The 21,208-nt window shown below is 46.4% G+C and overlaps 1 protein-coding gene across 6 annotated transcripts in view; it reads left to right on the plus strand.

Annotated features, from left to right (window-relative positions):
- The first annotated feature begins 3,362 nt into the window (after positions 1-3,362).
- LOC139161752 (semaphorin-3F-like) overlaps positions 3,363-21,208 on the plus strand; it is a 29,980-nt gene continuing 12,134 nt past the window's right edge. For 2 of the 6 annotated variants that reach the window (XR_011558152.1, XM_070741320.1), the window contains exons 1-8: positions 4,436-4,668; positions 5,131-5,249; positions 13,735-13,895; positions 14,679-14,741; positions 15,023-15,142; positions 15,502-15,595; positions 17,359-17,478; positions 18,243-18,382. Coding sequence is in view for 5 of the 6 variants with exons in the window: in XM_070741320.1 (XP_070597421.1) it covers positions 4,532-4,668; positions 5,131-5,249; positions 13,735-13,895; positions 14,679-14,741; positions 15,023-15,142; positions 15,502-15,595; positions 17,359-17,478; positions 18,243-18,382 (954 nt within the window). In the remaining variant the exon portion in view is untranslated. Of the gene's footprint in view, positions 3,521-4,207; positions 4,669-4,712; positions 5,250-13,734; positions 13,896-14,678; positions 14,742-15,022; positions 15,143-15,501; positions 15,596-17,358; positions 17,479-18,242; positions 18,383-21,208 lie in introns of those variants that run through there. The other 4 variants (XM_070741321.1, XM_070741322.1, XM_070741319.1 and 1 more) reach the window with 4 other exon arrangements.

Genomic DNA, 21,208 nt, shown 5'->3' on the forward strand with positions numbered 1-21,208 from the left:
ATATATTCCATCATTTTAACTAGTAACAGAACCAGAGACCATCTGTATGCAAGCATATCCTACGTTTTAAGTTGTGGCTGCTCCTTGTGCAATCTATTTTTAATCCAGCCACCAAAAAACCCTCAATTTTTTACCTTCCTAAACAGGTATCCTTAAGATCAGGTTTTTTTCAAACTTGACTTAAGATGTATAGTTTCTAAGTGCCAAAATTTTGAGAATTGGAATTTACAAATCTTAAAGTTGCCAAGTTTACAAACCACTTCAGCATGTGTTGGCCTTCCGCTCCTTTCTGTCTGCAGGATATTTTAAACACCCATGAATCAGGACCTTCCCATTTTGTTCAACTTGACTCTTCAGGAAAAAAGTACCAAATCTCTTGGGTTGTTTTGATTAACTGGATAGTCTTCAGTTTCCTCTGAACCCTTGAAGCAAGATGAATAGCAAACAAAATATAACAACAACGATGTAGTAATCATGGACACAGAGATATGATTTCTGAGCAAAGCTTATCTGAGTTAGGAAGACTCTCTGAGCTGAGCAACCGCTGTGTTCAGAAGCTGCCCCTTCTCGGTCAGCTTGTGTTTATTCTTATAGCAAAGTTCTTGTGTACACAATTACTACGATTGACTTACCCCAATGAAAGCTGACTAGTAACAAGTTAATATCTAAAGAAACCTTTTAATCATACAGACAGACATGTCAAACATATAGGTGAATGCCAGAGTGTTAGTTTAATATTTTCCTTAAACAGAACAGAGAGCTGAGTAAATAATCTTTACCTTAAACAGGACAGAAAGCTGAGTAAATAATCTTTACATTAAGCAGGATGTTCAGTCAATATTAACCAAGACAGACATTCCACATTGTTGGCAATGATTGATAACAACCTACACAACAACAACAACAATAAAAAATAAAAATAAGTAAGTAAGTTTGGATAATGGGCATGGCAGTAGCTGAAAATATCAGAATAGACAAGAAAGAACTGGAGAAGATTACAAAATACAAAGAGTTGCAAACAGAAATAGAATTACTGTAGCAAAAGAAAGCCAAGAAAGTACCAATAGTAACAGATGTCTTAAGTGCAATGCAATCCCAAAACAGCTGGAGCACTACTTGAACACCAGCAGCATTTGATAAATTCACCATCAATCAATTGCAAAAGGCATCTTTACTTGGAACAGCTTACATTCGGCAACAATATCTCTAACATCATCAAACATCTTCATCTGCCTATTCCTATTCTTGGGAAGGACTCAACAGGAGGACAAAAGTGCCAAATCCAGTTTGAACATCTGACTGACTATGCAATGAAGCATAAATAAAACCCTCAGAACAGTCCAGAAAGCTGTTACCCACGGATGTATTATCAAGATATCAACTTCAGAAGTATTTTCTAGAATATATTAGTTTGGAATGTGGTAAATTTCAAATACACTTTTGCGGATATGTGAATGAAATAAAATGGGTAATTTCCTAACATCTCTTTTGATCTTCCATAAACCATGCCCTAAAGTTAGATGCACTGTTCAGCTTTTATGAATCATACTTTCTTCTATTCATCTTAATTGTTTCCTTTCTACATCAGTGTGTCTGTACTGCTATGTTGCCAGCACTTTCTTTACCATTGCAATACATTAATCCCTCTGGCCAGAATTTTAAGGAACAGCCTCTCACTAGACCGGGCTGGAAATCTGGGCTTCCCAAAATATATATGCAGGATATAATCCCATTCCCAACCCCAGGAAGTAAGAAATTTATTTTCTCCTACTTTAGGGTATAACCTCTAAAGCAGGGGTCTTCAACCTTGGCAACTTTAAAACCTGGAGCACTTCAACTCCCAGAATTCCCCAGCCAGCTTTGCTTTTCTGGGAATTGAACTCCTCCAGGCTTAAAAATTGCCAAGGTTGGAGACCCCTGCTCTAAAGGCAGAGGATTTTGAGCAATAACTACAGGTTGGAAGTTTCAGATGCATCTCTAGCCTAGTCTGAACTGAGTTAGGAAAGCATTCCTATCTTTATAAGGGAGTCAGTCAGTCAGTCAGTCAGTCAGTCAGTCAGTCAGTCAGTCAGTCTGTCTGTCTGTCTTCTATCTATTTATCTATCTATCTATCTATCTATCTTCTATCTATCTATCTATCTATCTCTATCTATCTATCTATCTATCTATCTATCTATCTATCTATCATCTATCTATCTATCTATCTATCTATCTATCTATCTATCTTCCATGTATCTATCTATCTATCTATCTATCTTCTATGTATCTATGTATCTTCTATCTAACTATCTCTATCTATCTATCTATCTATCTATCTATCTATCTATCTATCTATCTATCTATCTATCTATCTATCTATCTATCTATCTATCTATCTAGCTATCTATCTATCTATCTATCTATCTATCTATCTATCTATAAATTTTTGGGCGTGGCTCGTCTATGCTGAGGAGAGAGAGCAAAACCTGAGGCAGGCGGGTCAGGCTTCGGCCTAGTTTGCTAGCCAGAAACGATTCAGACTTTGAGGCTTTCTAAATCGCAGCAAAGCGCTACGGAAGGCTCGGTTGCACGCCTACTAGCGGTGCTCCAGGGTTTTGCATCCCCAATCCTAGTCCTCATTCCTTCCAATCCCGGATGCCTCCAGAATACTGGATTGCTCCCTGTTTCGTTTTGGTTTTTTTCTCTGAAGCAACTTGTCAGGAAGGACTTTGGAGGCCACTGAGAGCAGGGCGGGGAAGGCAAAGATGGAGACCCTTGCCTATAAAAGTCACCTCGCTGTTGCTTCCCAAGATCCGTCAAAAGCGCTTTCTCCCGTCCCGTTTCTCAAGCTCCTTGCTAGGCTCGTCCCTGTTTCTGCCTCCCCTCATGACAGAAATTGGACTCCGGGCTTTCCTGGATCGAAAAGCTGGGGTGACAACTAGTTCCCTCCTTCCTTAGCCGTTTCCCGCCACTCCGCCTCAGGTGAAAGGCGCCCGGGCCCAGCTTTATTGAGTTGGCTATAGCAGCCCAACGTGGAAGCGAGGCGTGGAAGTGTCCCCCAGATCCCAACCAGATCGCAAGTGATCTGATGGAGCAGGATTGGCTCAGCCTCAGCAACATCCCCCGTTCGCCTCCTGGTCCCCGTTTTCCCGGGGGTCTCTCCTCACTTAGATCCCGGTGGGTCCCGGGTGGGAGAAAGAGGGGGACTCGCCGCTCGCCCCCCCCCCCCACCACCTACAGCCCGGCTTCCCTCCTGGCTTTAGGAGGAGCCGCCCCGCGAAGGGGTTTAGCCGTCCCAGCCCGTCTCGGGGTAACGTGTGGGGAAGGGTGTGCTTATCTGCTCCAGGGAAGCCCGGAGCTGCAAGCCCTGCCCTGTGGGAAGCCCCTGCGCCGCGTGTGTGTGTGTTTGTGAGGCAAACATGTCCCTCCCTCCTCAAACCCTCTCGCCCCGATGGATTAGAAGTACATCCCGGATAAACTTTTTCCTCCGGGCACAGAAGAGCTGACTGGAACTCAACCCGAGCGGAGAAGCTGCCGCGGGGTAAGGGGGCCCCTTTCGCTCCCGTTCCTCTTCAACCGTCGGGCTTCAGCCACCTTATTCCGCCCCGCGCGCGCCCTCTCCATTTTTCTCCCCCTCAGGTTTTTGCCTTGCGGGCTCATTCAGCCTAGCCTCGATTTGCCCCGGGCGCTTTCTTGACAAACCGCCTTGCAGCAGCGCCCCACCGGGGGAAGCCGCTCGGGCTTTTCGCTTTGAACTCGACTCTCTTCGCGGCGAGACCTTCAGAGAAGCTTTAACTCTCCGGAACGGCGGCCAGGGACGCCCGACCATTTTTGGGGGCGGAGATGCAGCCAGCCGCGGAGCTGAGGCGAGGAGAGTCCCGGCTCCCTTGAAGCCTCGCCGGGCGTCTTAAACCGCCTGGGAGGGAACAAGCAAAACCGTCGCCCTTGAAGGCACGGAGTTCGGCTTTGGGTGCTTTCCTACCAATACCGGGGGGAAAGCGCGCCCCGCGGACCCGAGCGAGAGTTTTTGGCGGGACGGGGCGGACGCGTTTTTCCCTCAAGCGCCTGAGGATGGAGGGCAATGGACGGGGCGTGTGTGTGGTGGTGGTGGGGCAGTTGGGAACTCCAAGTCCCAGCCTGCGCAGCTTTCTGCGCTGCACACCTGGCTTCAGGTATGGGGAGAGGCAGGTCGCGGCACGTCTCGGCCAGGACGGAACGGGGCGGGGAAGGGGAGAGAGGGGGGGAGAAGAAGAAGCGGGGTTGGCAGGCAGATCAAAGCCCCCCGTCGGGCTCTGTTGGCACCGGATCCCCCGGAGCCGCGCTGGTGGCAGGACGGCCTCGCTGCTTGGCATTGTCCCCGGGCACCTGTTCTTGTGGCATTGAGGGGGGGAGATGATAGCCCGGCTGGGGGTGCGGGGAAGGATTGCTGTCGTTCCTGCGTACGGAGAGTGATGGCGTCAGGAGGCCCGCTCGGGCTCGCCCGAGCCTGGTAGCCCGGGACGGCAACTCGAACCACGGCGCCTTCTCCCAGAACGAAGAAGGCCGTCCCGAGATGAAAGGAGCCTCCTCCTCCTCCTCCTCCTCCCCGCTCCTATACCTCTATTGGCGCGCCTGCGGGTCGGACCCCGGCAGGGGTCGCTCTTTCCAAGGGAGTGGAGGGGGCTCTCATAGCGATGCAGGCGGAGCCGGGTAAGGTAGTCTGCCTTTCACCCCCCTTTTCTTTTTTTCTTTTTGGGGTGGTGGTGGTGAAAGAAGGAGCGCCTGTCTTGGATCTTCCCATTCTCCAGCCCCAACTTCAAAGGCCTCTCAGCCTGCAAAAGAAGGGCGTGTGTGTGTGTGTGTGTGTGTGTGTGTGTGTGTGTGTGTGTGTGTGTGTGTGTATCTACAGGAGCTGATCGAGAGAGAGAGAGAGAAAGAAGAGAGCGAGAGCCTTTGAAGTGCCCATCAGCCGCGGCCGCCGCTCGGGTTACAGCTGCTTGGCCCCCGGCCCGGTGGGGACGGGCGAGGAAGGAACTTTGATCTCGGTTACTTCCGCGCAGCGCCCTCTAGGCCCGTCCGAGGCTTCCCCGCGCCGCCTCTGCCTTCCCAACCATCCCCGGTGGTTAGAACCCTGATCCGGCTGACCATCAACCCCCTGCTCTCTTCTCCTAGGGATCGACCCCCCGACATGGTGCCCTGGGCCACGCTGCTCCTTTGGGGGCTGTTGTTCTGCTGCTGTTTGGGTCACGGCAGCCCGACGGGAGCGCCCCGGGTCTACCTCACCTACAAAGGTAAGGAAGAGAGGCTGTCAAAGTCCCTCACAGGTGAGTCGTCTCCCCCACCCCACGGGGGGGGGAGGCTGTATATTTTTGCCTCCCGGTTGGTGGCACCTCCTCTCCTGGGTGGGCACATCAGTGTTGAGAGAAGGGAGAAAGCTGCAAGGTGGCACTGGGGGTGGGCATGGATGGGGCGTTGGCAATCCTGTTGCAAAAACTCTTGACAGCGTTTTTCTTGTAGAAAGGGAAAGCCAGGGGGGGTATTAAAAAAAATCAGAAAAGTGGCTCCTATCCCCCTTTTCAGACTAATAAAAATCAATCGGGCAGAAAAGTGCAACCTTCTGGGTTTTTTTATTTTTATTTTTGTTCTTCTCTTTGTTTCTTAAAGATTTATATGCCTACCCGTCAGTCACCTGGATTGTTAGTCTAGATAAATGATTTGATGGCAGAAGATTATATTGAAGGGATAAAAACTGAAAATGAAGGAAATAAAGTTAGATGGAGGTAGTCTTTCAAAGAACAATAGTCAATCTGCTGTATATGACTGTGAGGTTTTATTATCTGAACAAGGAATTATCCTTATGTTGGTTGGACTAGGCTTAAGGACTCTTTCTAAATTAGATGGGTACATGATAGATAGAGATTGCATTTTTCAGGAAAGCTGAAGTAAATGTAGGTTTGCTTCCTTCCTTCCTTCCTTCCTTCCTCCCTCCCTCCCTTCCCTTCCTTTTGAAAAGGAGGGAATTATAACAAGTTCCAAGGTTTTACTGTGAGAAAGTAAAGCAGCAGGAATACTTCTTCAACAACTAAAAAACATTGTTAAAGTAAACTATGGTCTTTTTTCAAGATGACAACTCCTGATACTTTTGTGGTGGTTTTCTTGGATATAGTGTGGGACTGGTTTGCTGGTGCCAGCCCTGAGATTTCCTCGTAGTCGCCCATTCAAATTGGACTAAACATGCTTTCTGAGAAGGTTGTCTAACTGCTGTTTAGTGCTAAAAGCGGTGATTATGAAAACACAATGACTGGCTCACCAATAATCTTAACTATGCGCTCTTGATAGCTTGAGTTTTGGCTGTCCCAGGAATGGATTGTTATCATGGGGAAAAGAATTACTCCTGCATTGTATCACTTCTTGGCTTATTGATACTGGAGCCCAAAGTAATCAGCTGGTATTTCCAGCTTTGATTGGGGGGGTCCAGGAAGCCAAGAAAATGTTACTTTAATACTAAGTCAGTCTCAGCCTGACATAATTCATAGATAGACTATGAGGATAAAAAGAGATAATCCCCAGGTGAGCTACCAACAATGGCTTAGAGGAAACTGATATGTCTACGCTTCTTATCTCTGAACACAAACTACAGTACAAATGGATTCTGGTGGGACAGCAAATATTGACTGTCCGGTTAAAATAATGGCTTTGTTTGGCTCAAATCAATAATCTGCTTCTTTTTGCCAAGAATTCCTTCCACCTCTAGTGTCAAACCAAGCACCTTGGAGATTTACTAGTGCAGAATGATTTATTTTCTCTGAGTCAGCTACTACACAGAATGGAATGGAGTGGAGTGGGATGGAATAGGATAGAATAGGATAGGATAGAATAGGATAGAATAGAATAGGATAGAATTCTGTATTGGCCAAGTGTGATTGGACACATTTGTCTTTGGTGCATATGCCCTCAGTGTACATAAAATAAAAGATACATTTGTCAAGAATGGGGGAGATCTTGTTTTGCAGCCATTTGTAGCAAGGCAGCAGCTCTGGTTTTCATGTGCTAATATCTTTTCCCACTGTTTAATATTATTTATGGCAATAGCAATGGGTTCCTGTTGTCATCTTATGTTGGACCTAATAAAAACAGATACAGATGTAACAGCACACAGCCTTGTTTCAAGCCACCGCTTCTGAACATTCTGAAGAGCGGCAAGTTTTGTATCAGCAAAATGCAAAGCCCATATAATTTCAAGCTCCCATATTCCCAGATTCCCGACATAAGATGGTCAGTTGTACTTAAAAAAAACAACAACAAAAAGGCTGTAGACTATAGATTTTCTCAGTGGTTTTATGGTATAGGTTTAAAACACCCTATGGTGCTGGTGAGCACAACTACCTTCAAGGGCAGTTTTGCCATGTGGACCGAAGGCAGCCAATCAAAGCAGCTTGTCGGTGTTTGATGGATGCAACAGTTTGTTGCACGGAGTCACACACTTGCCCGTTTCTGTATAGAAACATAGAAGCATAGAAGACTGACGGCAGAAAAATACCTCATGGTCCATCTAGTCTGCCCTTATACTATTTTCTGTACTTTATCTTAGGATGGATATATGTTTATCCCAGGCATGTTTAAATTCAGTTACTGTGGATTTATCAACCACGTCTGCTGGAAGTTTGTTCCAAGCATCTACTACTCTTTCAGTAAAATAATATTTTCTCATGTTGCTTTTGATCTTTCCCCCAACTAACTTCAGATTGTGTCCCCTTGTTCTTGTGTTCACTTTCCTATTAAAAATACTTCCCTCCTGGACCTTAATTAGCCCTTTAACATATTTAAATGTTTCGATCATGTCCCCCCTTTCCCTTCTGTCCTCCAGACTATGCAGATTGAGGTCATTAAGTCTTTCCTGATACGTTTTATGCTTAAGACCTTCCACCATTCTTGTAGCCCGTCTTTGGACCTGTTCAATTTTGTCAATATCTTTTTGTAGGTGAGGTCTCCAGAACTGAACACAGTATTCCAAATGTGGTCTCACCAGCACTCTATATAGCGGGATCACAATCTCCCTCTTCCTGCTTGTTATGCCTCTAGCTATGCAGCCAAGCATCCTACTTGCTTTCCCTACCGCCTGACTGTATTGCTAATCATTGTCTGGATGGATGGTGTTTTTGCTGCGGAGAGTGTTTTTGTACAGGGGAGAGTGTAAGTTACTGCTGTGTAGGCACGTCATAGCTTCTGCAAGCATTCTCCCCCCCCCCACACACACACCCAAAAACACCCCTCCCCTGTGACCTTGCTGGGTTCCCCTACACTCCCCTCTGTTCTTGGGGATTCCGGGATCTAATTACTTGCCAGCCACTCGGGGAAAGGATTTCCCAGAAGAGCTTAAAATACCCAGCATGCCATACAGAGAAGGGACTAGGACATGGATGGATTCCCCTTCCTAAAGCACATTGTGTGGGGCAGGGGAAGAGAGGGAGCCTGGGCTGGAGAGGAGCTTAAATGGCTAGGGTGTGCATGCCATGTCCCCTGCTATAGATACCCTGCTGCCGTTCTCACTGTAGTTGCTTGGTCGTCCTCCCCTTCCACTATGAAAATGCAGCTCATGTGTACATGTGAAAGGGAGGGGGGTGCATAAAGAAACAGCAAGAGCCTTGGCCAAAGGACAATTCATTCCTTTGGGCGGTGGCGGCAGCCTTGGCTATAAAAGGCAAAGCTCCAGGCATCACTCTGGTTTCTCTGTACACGCGCGTGTGCCCGACTGGATAAAAGAGACACACACACGCTCTGTGTGCTTGCTTGCTTAGGCTCGTAAATGTACATACGTGGACCGTAAGGGATATGCAACGCGTGAAGATGTCAGAGACTTGGGCAGCTTGTGTACCATCAGGCAGGAGGGTTTCTGAGCCCTCCTGGGGTCTTTCCTGGGATGTTTTCCACTAGAGTCCATAGTTCAAGTCATGTTGGTGATTCTAGGTTTAGGGGATGGTGGTGGCAAGTAGACCAGCGGATCCCTGTCACTATGTCTGCTGTGGCTTAAGCAAGACCTGCCGCATACAGGCAGCATATTTGGATTAAGTGGGCTCGGTAAGGAGGTGCTCCTGCAAACATGGGCCCTTTGATTACTACAGCATGTTAAAGTTTTTGGGAGGTCCTTGTAGTGGCTGGTTGTTCCCAGCCTCCAGAGTGCCTCCGGGGGGCAGGGGGAGCTGTTTTTGTCCTCCCCGGGCATTGAATTATAGGTGTGGGCATTTGCGCATGTGCAATAGCCCAAGGTCTTTCGGCATCCAAGGAAGAAAAGGTTTGCCATCACTGTTGTAGGAAGTACCATTAGATGACAACTAACTCTGCTTCCCTTACTGAAAGCTTCAGCACCAAAAAAGGTGACCCAGGATATAAAATGGTACCCTCTTGTATCAGCTACACCAGTGTTTCCCAACCTTGGCCACTTGAAGATATCTGGACTTCAACTCCCAGAATTCCCCAGCCAGTTGGCTGGGAAATTCTGGGAGTTGAAGTCCAAATATCTTCAAGTGGCCAAGGTTGGGAAACACTGAGCTACACAAACAGCTGGGATAGCCGCTGAATCTCAGTTGAGAATGAGTGATGGGACGGCATATCTCCTTCACAGCAGAAGATCCCTTTTTTAAGCTTTGGAGATTAGGCAATTTGTGTCTCTTCTCTACGGAAAGGAACATCTAAAGTGTCCCTTCACTTCAAAGGTGGGTTCTTCTGGATCAGACCATTTTGCCCAAATTGGTAGCGAATTGCTGGTGACGTCACAATGATGTCACAGATGCTGCCATCTATTTTTTCAGATTTTTTTAAAATTCCAGGTTTTTTTCCTTCTGCCCATGCGCATGAGTTTATGGCACTGTGCATGTGGTCACCATCTTGTTTTCCACTTTTGAAGGGGGGATTTGTTATTTTTGGAATTTTTTTCTAGGGTTTTTTTTCCCTTCTGCATATGTGCAGAAGCCAAGTTTCTGGCACTGTGCATGGGGTCACCATCTGGTTTTTTACTTTTTGGGGCAGGGGAATTTTTTACATATCTTGCCACTGCACATGTGCACCCGCGTGAAGTGTGTGTGCGCCCAAGAGGCACATCCACGCAGCGTGGGAGGAAGCGAATCGGTAGCAAAGTAGGTTAGAACCCACCCCTGGTTAGAACCCACCCCTACTTAATTTCCTATCGATTTACCACCTGAGCTTCTCCCCACCTCCCCATTTCTTTTCATTTTGCTTGATAGAGACTCTAATCCTGGCTAACAGGCATACAAATCTAATAATAAATAAATAAATAACATACATTGTGATTCACTCTTCAAATAAGGCGGAAATACAAGTCACCGTTCTGTGATTGCGGGAGCAATTAGTTGTCTGAGCAGAATTCAACTTGCTTGGGATATTTCATTAGGGTGGCGGTGGAGCTAAGGCCAAAAAAGATAACATTAAGGCCAAAGAGCTTCATTCATCATGCCAAAGACCAACAATGTGCTACTGACCAATTGCACTTCCCAGACACATATTTCCCATTTGGCTGGCCACTGCCTGATTCAGTCTGCCTGTAAGATGACAGATGATTTCCTGATTTCTTGTTGGCTCCTCCAAAGGCCAGCCCTCTTCTTCCCAACTGTGGGGGCCTATGAGATCGAACAGTAAGGAGTTTGTGGGACCCAAGAGCTCCATTTCTGCCAAGGCACACCCCTACCTAAAGGCTTCCTTGTCTGCAACAGAATGGACGTCTTCTGGGTATGGGAATTCCAGGTGGTTAAAAAACAACAGTGAAGGAGTCTCTGGATTTTACTCAGTGAAGGGCTACCCAAAATTTTACTACCACACTGTGGGTGTGGCTTGTTTTGTGGGTGTGGCTTGATTGTCATGTGACCAGGTGGGAGTGGCTTGACGATCGTGTGACTTGACCAAGGATTTTCCAAGAACCTCAAAACAATGGACTCAACACAATCAGGTCATCGAATTCACCCACATCCTAGAAGTGAGCAGCTATAGAAGTGTGAAATGACAGAAACATCTCACTTAGAATTTTGAAAGCACCTTTTGATCATTGTCATAAAGGTGCCTTCATGATTAAAATGGCCACTCTCAAAATAATCACTTGCTCAAAGGCAACAATCTAAAGTGTTCCTTGCTACTTTCACAGCCTAAGTGAACATCCCAAAATGCTCCATTCCACATAATAGTCTTAACTCTCCTTCCTGCAGACTACCAAACAAAATGAAGATTTCTGGCAAAACCTTAGGTTTCAAGTATTATTCATTTTATTTTCTAGAGCAGGGGTCTCCAAACATGGCAACTTTAAGACTTGTGAATTTCAACTCCCAGAATTCTCCAGCCAGCTATGAAGACCTCTGTTCTGGGGAATACTCTAGCCATTTGGAAAGGAGGGGGAGGCAGAAACCCAGATCACATAGAATTAATTCCAGATCTTATCTCCTTATACTTTTCCTAGACACTTTTGTTTGTAGCATTATCGTGGGCTTTGGGGTTTTTAAATGCTTTCAGGAAGAATGCAGAGGCTGCCCAAAGAGGACGCCCTGCATTTTCTTTCAACATCTTTCGGTGCAAATTGGGTGGAGCTCCATTTTTGCTACCCCATTGCATCCCCCCCGGCCCCATCTGGGCAGCAGCCCATCCCTGATTTTACTCCACTGGTTGTAGACGACTTTAGTTGGCATGCTCATCTTCATTTCAAGGCCATCGAGCCAGCGTTGTCCAAAAACATTTCTGCAGTCATGTGGTCAGAATGACATCATGAAATGCTCTTTCCATCCCACCAAAGTGCTACCTATTTATCTACTCACCTTGGCATGTTTTCGAACTGCTATGTGGGTGGTAGCTGGGGTAAGTAACAGGAGCTCCCCCATAGCGTGAAGCTCAGGTCTCGAACCCAGGCTGCCAGCTTTCCCACTGATAAGCAGCAGTATATTAATCGCTGAGCCCCTGTCCCGCCAACGCCAGGTGCCATCCATGAAAATCTCAAGAACGGATAGTTTTCCTTATCCTACTAGTGATTTCCACCCACACAATCCTGATGGTACAGCAGTTGCACCTGAATTGTTTTTATTTGTCCCAGAGAAGTGCACCAGGGGAGTGAGACTGTCTTCACCTGACATCCAATAAACCTCTATGCCTATTATCAGGATTCCATTGGCGATAGATGGGTGTAGGAGGAAGAAACATTGGGAAGATACTTTCAAGAGGTTCTGCTCTGAAGGACTTAATGGAATGGAATGGAATAGGATAGCATAGAATAGAATAGAATAGAATTCTTTGTTGGCCAAGGGTGATTGGACACACAAGGAATTTGTCTTTGATGCATATGCTCTCAATGTACGTAAAATAAAAAGATGCATTTGTCAAGAATCATGAGGAATCAACACTTAATGATTGCCAATTAGTTCATTCTCCATCACAGTTAAGGATACCTGATAACCTAACTTTGCTAGGTTATCTTAGAAGAGATTGATGCCACTGCTATATCCCCCCAGTGTTATATAACAGCCATTGTATATCAAAACTGGGTAGTATGCACGGGACAGCCTACCCCCTGAGCATACTGCCATTACTTCTTGGGGCGAGAGTGGTAAGTCTTCCACCTGCCGTGTGTTAATGCCTGGGGAATTCCATCAGGTTTCCAGAGTTCCTTCCCAGCTTCCAAAGAAGGGATGGGAGATGTCAGCTGAACCGAACAAAGAGAGGAAAGATTAGTCACAATCCAGGCCATGCTACTTCTCGGCTTGGTTGTTTCTTTAATTTGATTTTGATTCCTCATCTCCCCAGACTCATCTCTTCCCCTGCATCTGTTCTCCTTCGGCCTCTTGAAAATCTGCTTTTTCTTCCTGGCTTTAGCCCACTTGCCTGGAGGGATTAGGCCAATTTGGGTCCCCGATCTCTGCATTCTTGCCTACAGAAATGACTACAGGACATAACTGGGCCCGGCTTGTGTCCTCTGGCCTCATCCCCAAGGTCGCCACAGGTGTGGGAAGCCCACCGCATCGCTCTCTGATCTGTGCCCATGGAATGTGGCTGGGGGATTGCTGGGGGATTTAGACTCTTTGCTGTACCAGCCGCCGAGCAACCCACCCCCCTCACCCACGTTGGCTCCGCCTTTGCCACTTCAAGGGACCAAAATACCCCTTGAGCTCAGCCCAAGCCCAGCCAGCCCACCCCACCCATCACATGGGTCAACATGATCCAGTTGCTGCCCTTTCTGTGTGCGAGAGGGTGGGGGAAGGGGAAGGAAAAAAGAGACAGGTTAGGATTTCGGGTTCTTGTCATTTGTATGGTCAAGTAGAGAGAGGGCTAGGCTAAAATCATCCTAGGGAACTATCCTGAGAAGGATGGTCAAGGGACAGATACCTCTAAGAAAGCAGAGGTGTTTTTTTACACCTTGCTCAGATGAAAAGAGTCATAGGTGGGAAGAGTAAGGAGATGCGAAGACCCTGGAGTTGCCCACTAATGTTGAATCTTCCGGCAGCAAATTGAATGAGTTACTAAGTTGCAGCTTTCCCCACTCTAGTAAGGTAACCAAAGTCCGCTTTATATAAAGATTCCTAAAAATGTATTTTGGCAAAACTGTCCTCTCTTGTGCGTAAGTGGTGTTCCTACCCGTGAGACCAGAGGTCCTCAAGCATGGTCATTTGAAGACTTGCTGGCTGGAGAATTCTGAGAGTTGAAGCCCACAAGTCTTCAAGTGGCCAAGTTTGGGGACCCCTGCCTGAGACTGTGAGGCTGGCTGTTGACTCCGAGACTCTCCCTCCACAGAGTTGTTAGAGACCCGCACTGCTCGTCCTTTCAGCTTCAACTTTAACACAAGCGATTATCGCATCTTATTGGTGGACCAAGACCAGGAACGCCTCTACCTGGGGGCACGAGATTTTCTGGTGGCCTTGGATCTTCACAACATCAACAAGGAGCCACTAATTGTAAGTCTAAAAATAATAATTAAAAGAACCCACTGCATCAGTTCAGAATGTCGGTCTGGTTAGCGCTGATGATGTTATTTAGTTTGGGTAATAAAACAACTACGCTCAGAGAGCCAAGAAGGATCTCTAACGTTCACCACGCCCAACATTTCTCTGCAGTTGTTGCTAACGGCCTTGGGCTGGGTTGAGAGTGGAGTAAATAAGGCACTGGGAGAGATACAAATATAGATAGATAGGTAGGTAGGTAGGTAGGTAGGTAGGTAGGTAGGTAGGTAGATAGATAGATAGATAGATGATAGGGTTCATTGGGCTCAGAGGTGGATTATAACTTACCTTGCTGCCAATTCGCTTCCTCCCACACTGTGTGGCCGCACCTCATCGGTGCGTGCGTGCAAAATATACACACACATGCGCAGTGCTGGGGTTTTTTTTTAAAAAAAAGCCAAAAACAAGATGGTGTTGCATGCGCAGTGCAAGAAACTCAACTTCCACGCACGTGCAAAAGAAAAAAAATTCAGGAAAAAATATTCCCCCAAAATTTTTTTTTTAAAAAAAAGATGTTGGCATTCACGGACCGGCGTAGACAGGACCAGTTCCATGATGTCACTGTGACATCACCAGTGGTTTGCTACCGATTCTATAGGACCGGAGGAACCCCCCTCTGATTGGGTTGTAGCTCACACTAAGAAAGGCCGGCTATAAAAGGGCTGATGAAACAAGAAGTCGAAAGGGAATGGCCCCTGAAGACTATCCTCCTTTCTCTCTCTCTCTCTATTTCTTCAGATTCATTGGCCAGCATTGCCAAGCCAGGAGAATGAGTGTCGCCTGGCAGGGAAAGGCCAGAGTGTAAGTGGCAATTTTCTGCTCCTCCATTGTTACCCTATACCTGCTGTGTTTATTGGCTTGGCTTCAACGCGTCTGGAAACATGTTTGGCTTTGAGTGTCCAAAAGCTATCTGGTTTCTTGCATCTCTGGAAGGAAAATTGTTACTTTTTGCTTTTGTCTCAGTTGCTGGGTTGGTTGGTTTGTTTCTATTCTACACAGTCCAGGATCCTTAACCTATGTATTCCTGTGTTAATTCCTGCCTGGCAACTCCAGCTCGTGTTTTACTTCTTCATGTCCTGTAGGGCGAATGTTTCAACTACATCCGGCTTATGGAACCTTTGAACCGCACTCACCTCTATGCCTGCGGAACGGGGGCTTATCATCCAGTCTGCATCCTTATCAATCGTGGCTGGCGCTCTGAAGTAAGAAAAGTGACCCACGACCCAGAGTCTTCCCGCTGGGAAAGAACCATAGAGTATCTTGGTGACAGAAGGGCATCTCTTCTCTCTTCTCAATCCGTGGCGCCTTCAGGGAATGTTGAGAAAGGCAATCAGAGCAGAAAGTAGTCATTAACTCAGCTGGCTAGTGGTCGGCCTTGATATGAGGTCACTTCTATGAAGGGACAGTCGAGAGAAGAGGGCAGGGCAAAGTCAGATTTTTGGAAGTAGGGACTGGAACCCTTATCCTGAAAGTGAGTCCGTTTCTAAATGACTCGAAATCAAAGTATGTTTTTCATGATGATGGGCCCTGTTGTCCCCCCCCCTTGTTTGCCTCTCTGCAGGAATACCTGTTCCGCATAGTGCCTCATTCCCTGGAACCAGGCAAGGGGAAATGTCCTTATGACCCCCGGCAGTCCAGCATGGCTGTGCTTATCAGTAAGTAGCTTTGAGTGAATTGAGTTGGATAAAGTACAGTGTTCCTTCGCTTATCGTGAGTATTACGTTCCAGGACCACCCGTGATAAACAAAAATCCATGAAGTAGGGATGCTATACTTATTTATACACTATTTTAAGGCTTTATAAACCCTTCTCCACACTTTTACCTAGCATAAACCTTTCCCATTCCCTTAATAACCACCCCACACTGTTCTGTGCATGTATTGTATCTTTACACTTACTGTAAAATGTTTTGAATTCCTAAACCTACACAATGAAATGATGCTCCACGTGAAATGGCCGAGTGTAGGAACAGACTCAGAGATGGGGAAGCTGTGCACAGACGAAAAGTAAACAACACGCTACTGTACTGAGCCAATCAGGCTCTGGGATACAAAGCAGCACTCTCTGGTTGGTCACTTCTCCATCAATCAACCAATCATGTGTTGTTTACAACCTCATGTAGGCAATTAGCATCTCAGGTGGGCAAGTTCTGCAGAAAACCCGCGAAGTAGTGAAAATCCGTGATATATTTTTTCCATTAATATTTTATAAAAACTCGCGATGCACTGAATCCGCGAAAGGTGAGCCGTGAAGTGGAGACCATGTGGAGACTGTGTTGCAGCTGCTAAACCCAAGCTGCTTCTTCCTGGGTGGCATGACTGCCCTCCACAGCTGTCATACGATCCCAGGGGGAAAAATGGTGATTGGTTTAAGCAGTTGCTGACATGTGCTCTCTGAGTGTGTGTGTGCTCTTTGAATTGAAGGGTTTTGCTTTGAATTTGAATTGCCGCACACAACCCTGCTATCTATAGCTCCCATCTGATCTTCGTGGCTTTTGGTTTGTTATTGGGGCTTGCAGGAAGTAATCATCTGGCTGAAGGAGAACAAAGTACTTGGGAAGGGTCCTTGCGAGAGGAGCTTTCATTAATTGCGCAGAAATGCTTGGGATGGCTGAGGTCTCATGTTCATCCCTGGCATTTCATTTAAAAGGATTGGAGGGAGCCAAGCCGAGAAAGTACCATTGTCTGGCAAGATTATGTCTGTAGGCAGCAGCAGCAGCAGCATCTATCACAGAGGTCTTCAAACTTAGCAACTTCTGGAGTCTTAAAGTTGCCAAGTTTGAAGACCCCTGGTCTATCAGAAGCCCTAATAATGCCCCAATGATGCCATGCCTATGGTGATGACACAGCCAAAATGCAAGAATAGAATAGAATAGAATAGAATAGAATTCTTTATTGGCCAAGTGTGATTGAACACACAAGGAATTTGTCTTTGATGCATATGCTCTCAGTGTATATAAAAGAAAAGATACATTTGTCAAGAATCATGTGGTACAACACTTAATGATTGTCATAGGGGTCAAATAAGCAATCAGGAAACAATCAAAACTAGTAAAAATCTTAAGGATACAAGCAACAAGTTACAGTCATACAGTCATAAGCGGGAGGAAAAGGATGATAGGAATGATGAGAAAAAACTAGTAGTAAGAGGAGTGCAGAATTAATAAATTGTTCTGATGTCACAATAGCTGATACAAGTACTTAAATTGTGGCCATCATCACACCCAAGCCTAATCTATCATTTCCCTACCCCATCCTCAAGGATACCCGTGCCATTGAGTAGATTTTACTGACAAAGCCTAAAGCACCTCCCTGTTTTTTAAAGTCCTCAAAACTCCAGAGTTTCCCAGGTTGTGCCTGCTGATGATTACACCTGATGATGTTCCATTGTTCCTCTTCTTCCCGATCCATCCCTCCAGATAACACACTGTACGCTGGAGTTCACGTGGATTTCATGGGCACCGATGCTGCCTTGTTCAGGACCATGGGACCACGCCCGGCTGTACGCACAGAACAGCATGATTCCCGATGGCTCTATGGTAGGAGGCCAAACACCAATCTAGAGAAAACCGAAGCGGGAAATTAGACTGAATGATGGGATAAGAGACCAGGATGGATAACAAGAGTGAATTCTTACAGTGTGAATATTTTATGGGGGGGGGAGGACATCAGGATAGGGCCAGGACTTGCTAGTCACCCAGAAAAAGGTAGATAGCCAGGCCTGGGTGAGGGGCTGTTCTTACAGTTTGACTGGCAAGCCAAATATGGGCAGGAGAGGGAGAACTACAGTATATTGTGTTGCAGGCAATTTCATATGATTGCTCCACCATTGACGTAAAGCTGCCTCTGTCCAGTTAAAAATTGTATTCTGGTGACTGCAAGACATGGCTTCAGCATGCTGCTTACACCAATGGAGCCTGCAGCCAATGAAACACCTCTGGCAAAGAGCCAAAGTCTGCCGATTAGATTTTCTGTCCTCCATTCTACTGTAGCCTCTAAAGGCCTCAGTTGGATGGTCTGCAGGCAAAAGTGTCCCAAGGCGCAGGAGTAAACAGTGACCTGCAGAGGAACTGTACATACCAAGGATTGGTATGTACAGACCTTATTACCAGGGGTCCCCAACTTTAAGACTTGTGGACTTCAACTCCCGGAATTCTCCAGCCGGCTGCCTCTACCTTAAACTTTGGACTTGTTTTATGGCAGCATCTCTTCCCCAAAGTTTGCTTCTGGCTAAGCTAGAGCGCTTGCAGTCTCCATCTAGTGGTGAAACCCATGCAATGGCATCTCTTTCCCCTTTCCTCAGACCCCGTTTTCCTCCAAGCCCACGTCATTCCGGACAGCTCCGACCACAATGACAACAAGCTCTACTTCTTTTTCCGTGAAAAAGCCCTGGAGGGTGCCGTGGGGCCTGCCGTACTCGCTCGGGTGGGACGGGTGTGCCTGGTGAGCAGAGTGGGGTTTATCTTTGCTGGGGTGGGGTGGGGGGGCAGGGTTGAGCAAGGCGGACTGAGAAGGGTCAAGCCACCAGGAGCTGCTGCGGGTGACCTCTTCTACTGCAGAGCTGGTGTTCTATTTAGCGTTTCTAAAAAAGTGTCCAAGGGAACAAAAAGTTTGATTCAGGAGCCAAACCGAACTTAATTTCCACTCTATGCTAGGAAAGGATAAGTGTTCACCGCTTGTAAGCAGTAAAGAGCTACCAAAAATTTTACTACCACACTCTGGGCGTGGCTTATGCAGGACGCCCCGTATTTTATTTCAACATCTTTCACTGCAAATTGGGTGCTCTGGGGTGGAGCTCTATTTTCGCTACCTCGCTGTGTTCCACCCCATCCGGGAAGTAGCCCACCCCTGCTTGTACACCACCCTCTTGAACAGGGGTGGGCACTTAATTTTGCCATGGGGCCACATGAGAAATTGGGATGGTTTTAGAGGGCCGGACTAATATAATTAACTCAGTTCTACCCAATACTGTAAAGGCCCAGACCTTGGCCTGATCTAAACACCCAGACCTACTCTACAGACCCCTAATTGTTTGCTTTATGGCAACACGGTGCACCACAGTCACTGCGCTGGAGTGTTTGCGTGGTTTCTGTGCTCAGACACTCTCAGTAGGAGGTCGGGGTCTGTTCCAGTGCGAGGTTGAAAAATCTCACGTCAGCCGAGACTCCTCCGGTTCCTGCTTTCCTCATGATTCATCAGACAGCAGGCGGGCCGGCCCACAACCTACACCTTGCCCAGGTCTGCTCTTGAAGATGCACAACTGGATCTTTAAGAGCAAACGTATTTGGCGTTGATGGGACAGGAATGCAAAAGTCTTCCATGAGACATAAAAAGGATCACATCATAAGGATTCCCCCCCTCCTTTCTACGATTTATTTATTTATTGTTAGAGTTAGAAGGGGCCTTGTAGGTCATCTAGTCCAATCCCCTATTCAAGCAGGAGTGCCACTGCCTACACCACTCCAAACAAACGTCCATCCAATCTCATCTTGGAAAGTCTCAACTGTTGGAGCTCTCACAAGTTCTGCAGGCAAGCTGTTCCACTGGTTGATCACTCTCACTGTCAGAAAGTTCCTCCTTATTTCCAGGTTGAATCTCTCTTTGGTCAGCTTCCATCCATTGCTCCTTGCCTGGCCTTTGGGTGCCTTGAAAAGCAGCCTGACTCCCCTCCTCTCTGTGGCAGCCCCTCAAGTATTGGAACACTGCTCTCCTGTCTCCCCTGGTCCTTCTCTTTGCCAGGCTGTCCATGTTCAGTTCCTGCAACCGCTCTTCGTATGATGTCCCCTTATCATCCTGGTTGCCAAACAATTTTGGAGAACTGGGTGAAAATAAAAGGTGAAAAGAACCAGCTTTACAGCAGCAACTGAGCAGAGAAGATGAAGCAAACGTAGAGGCCCTTGTGGAAACGTGCTGAGGGCAAAGGAAAGGCACAAGCAATTTTTGTCCCTTGCCTGTTGCAGTGCACACAACATATTCTATCGACAGCATAGGATGGTAAGCGTGCATGTATCCGTCCTGCACTCTGGGGATATACAGTCGTGAACCCAGTCTATCGGGGTGTTTTCTTGAGAATCATCCCTGGTAGATTTTAAATTTTCCCAGCAAATAATAAAAAAAATTTATTAGGTTTGTATGCCGCCCCTCTCCGAGGACTCGGAGCGCCTCACAACAGCAAAAGCAATACAATAAAATATAAATCCAATGATAAGAAACTAAATTAAAACCCATAATTACTAAAAAAAACAAAAACAAATGGAAGGATGGCCAGTGCAACCCTGCTGTGTGATGAGGGAGCAGCTGCTGCAATGTTGCAATTTATGGTGAGTTCTCAGGAGTGAAGGAATGAGAACTTCTGAGAAGGAGTGAGAACTTCTGAGAAGGGCTGAAAGGCTACTGCACAGCCGAATGGCTTGTTCAGGCCCTGGGAGGCTGAACGTCCACAATTAGAAGAGGGAAATGAGATCTTCCCCAGAGCCTTTCCATTGTTCTCTTGGCGTGGCTCTCCGTGGTGGGAAGTTGTTAAAAAAGAAAAAAAGAAGTATTTAATCTGGAGATTTCAGATCAAGGGTGAACCGTTGTTGCAGCCAAAGAAATTCAGCCTTTGGCATTCCAACAGCCACATGTAGAAAGTCAAGTGCGGCCAGGATTAAAACTAAATTTGATTTAATAAGATACATCTCAGTTCAATTGAATTAAAATTGAATTTATGAAACATTTATAAAATTGTGATTTATTTATTTATTTTGATCTTTTAACAATCTCTCGCCCTCATTTGGTCATGTTGCCCATTGCAATTGGATGACAGCTGTTAGAAGAAGCACAGATTTGGGGGACCACATGCCATCATTGTACCCATTGAGCCATAATGGTGCAGTGGTTAGAATGCAATACTACAGGCCACTTTTGCCGGCTGCCTGCAATTTGGCAAATCGAATCTTACCAGGCTCAAGGTTGACTCAGCCTTCCATCCTTCCGATGTCGGTAAAATAAGGACCCAGATTGTTGAGGGCAATATACTTTGACTCTGTAAACTGCTTAGAAAGGGCTGTAAAGCACCCTGAAGTTTTATATAAGTGCTATTGCTATTGCCTGTAGCTGTCAAGGTTCCGACAGACGCCCTAATTAACTCATGAGACTCAAGCCGAGTTCCAAAAGAAATCCAATGATTTATTAGGAACGACATGCCAGCACAAACTCCTCTTTATGGCAACTTGAAAGCAGTGTTAAAGCTTCTCATTGTACTCAGTTGAGGTCTTCAGATCTTCCCCA

This window comes from Erythrolamprus reginae, chromosome 2, assembly GCF_031021105.1.
Source record: "Erythrolamprus reginae isolate rEryReg1 chromosome 2, rEryReg1.hap1, whole genome shotgun sequence".
In the NCBI taxonomy this organism is placed as follows: domain Eukaryota; kingdom Metazoa; phylum Chordata; class Lepidosauria; order Squamata; family Dipsadidae; genus Erythrolamprus; species Erythrolamprus reginae.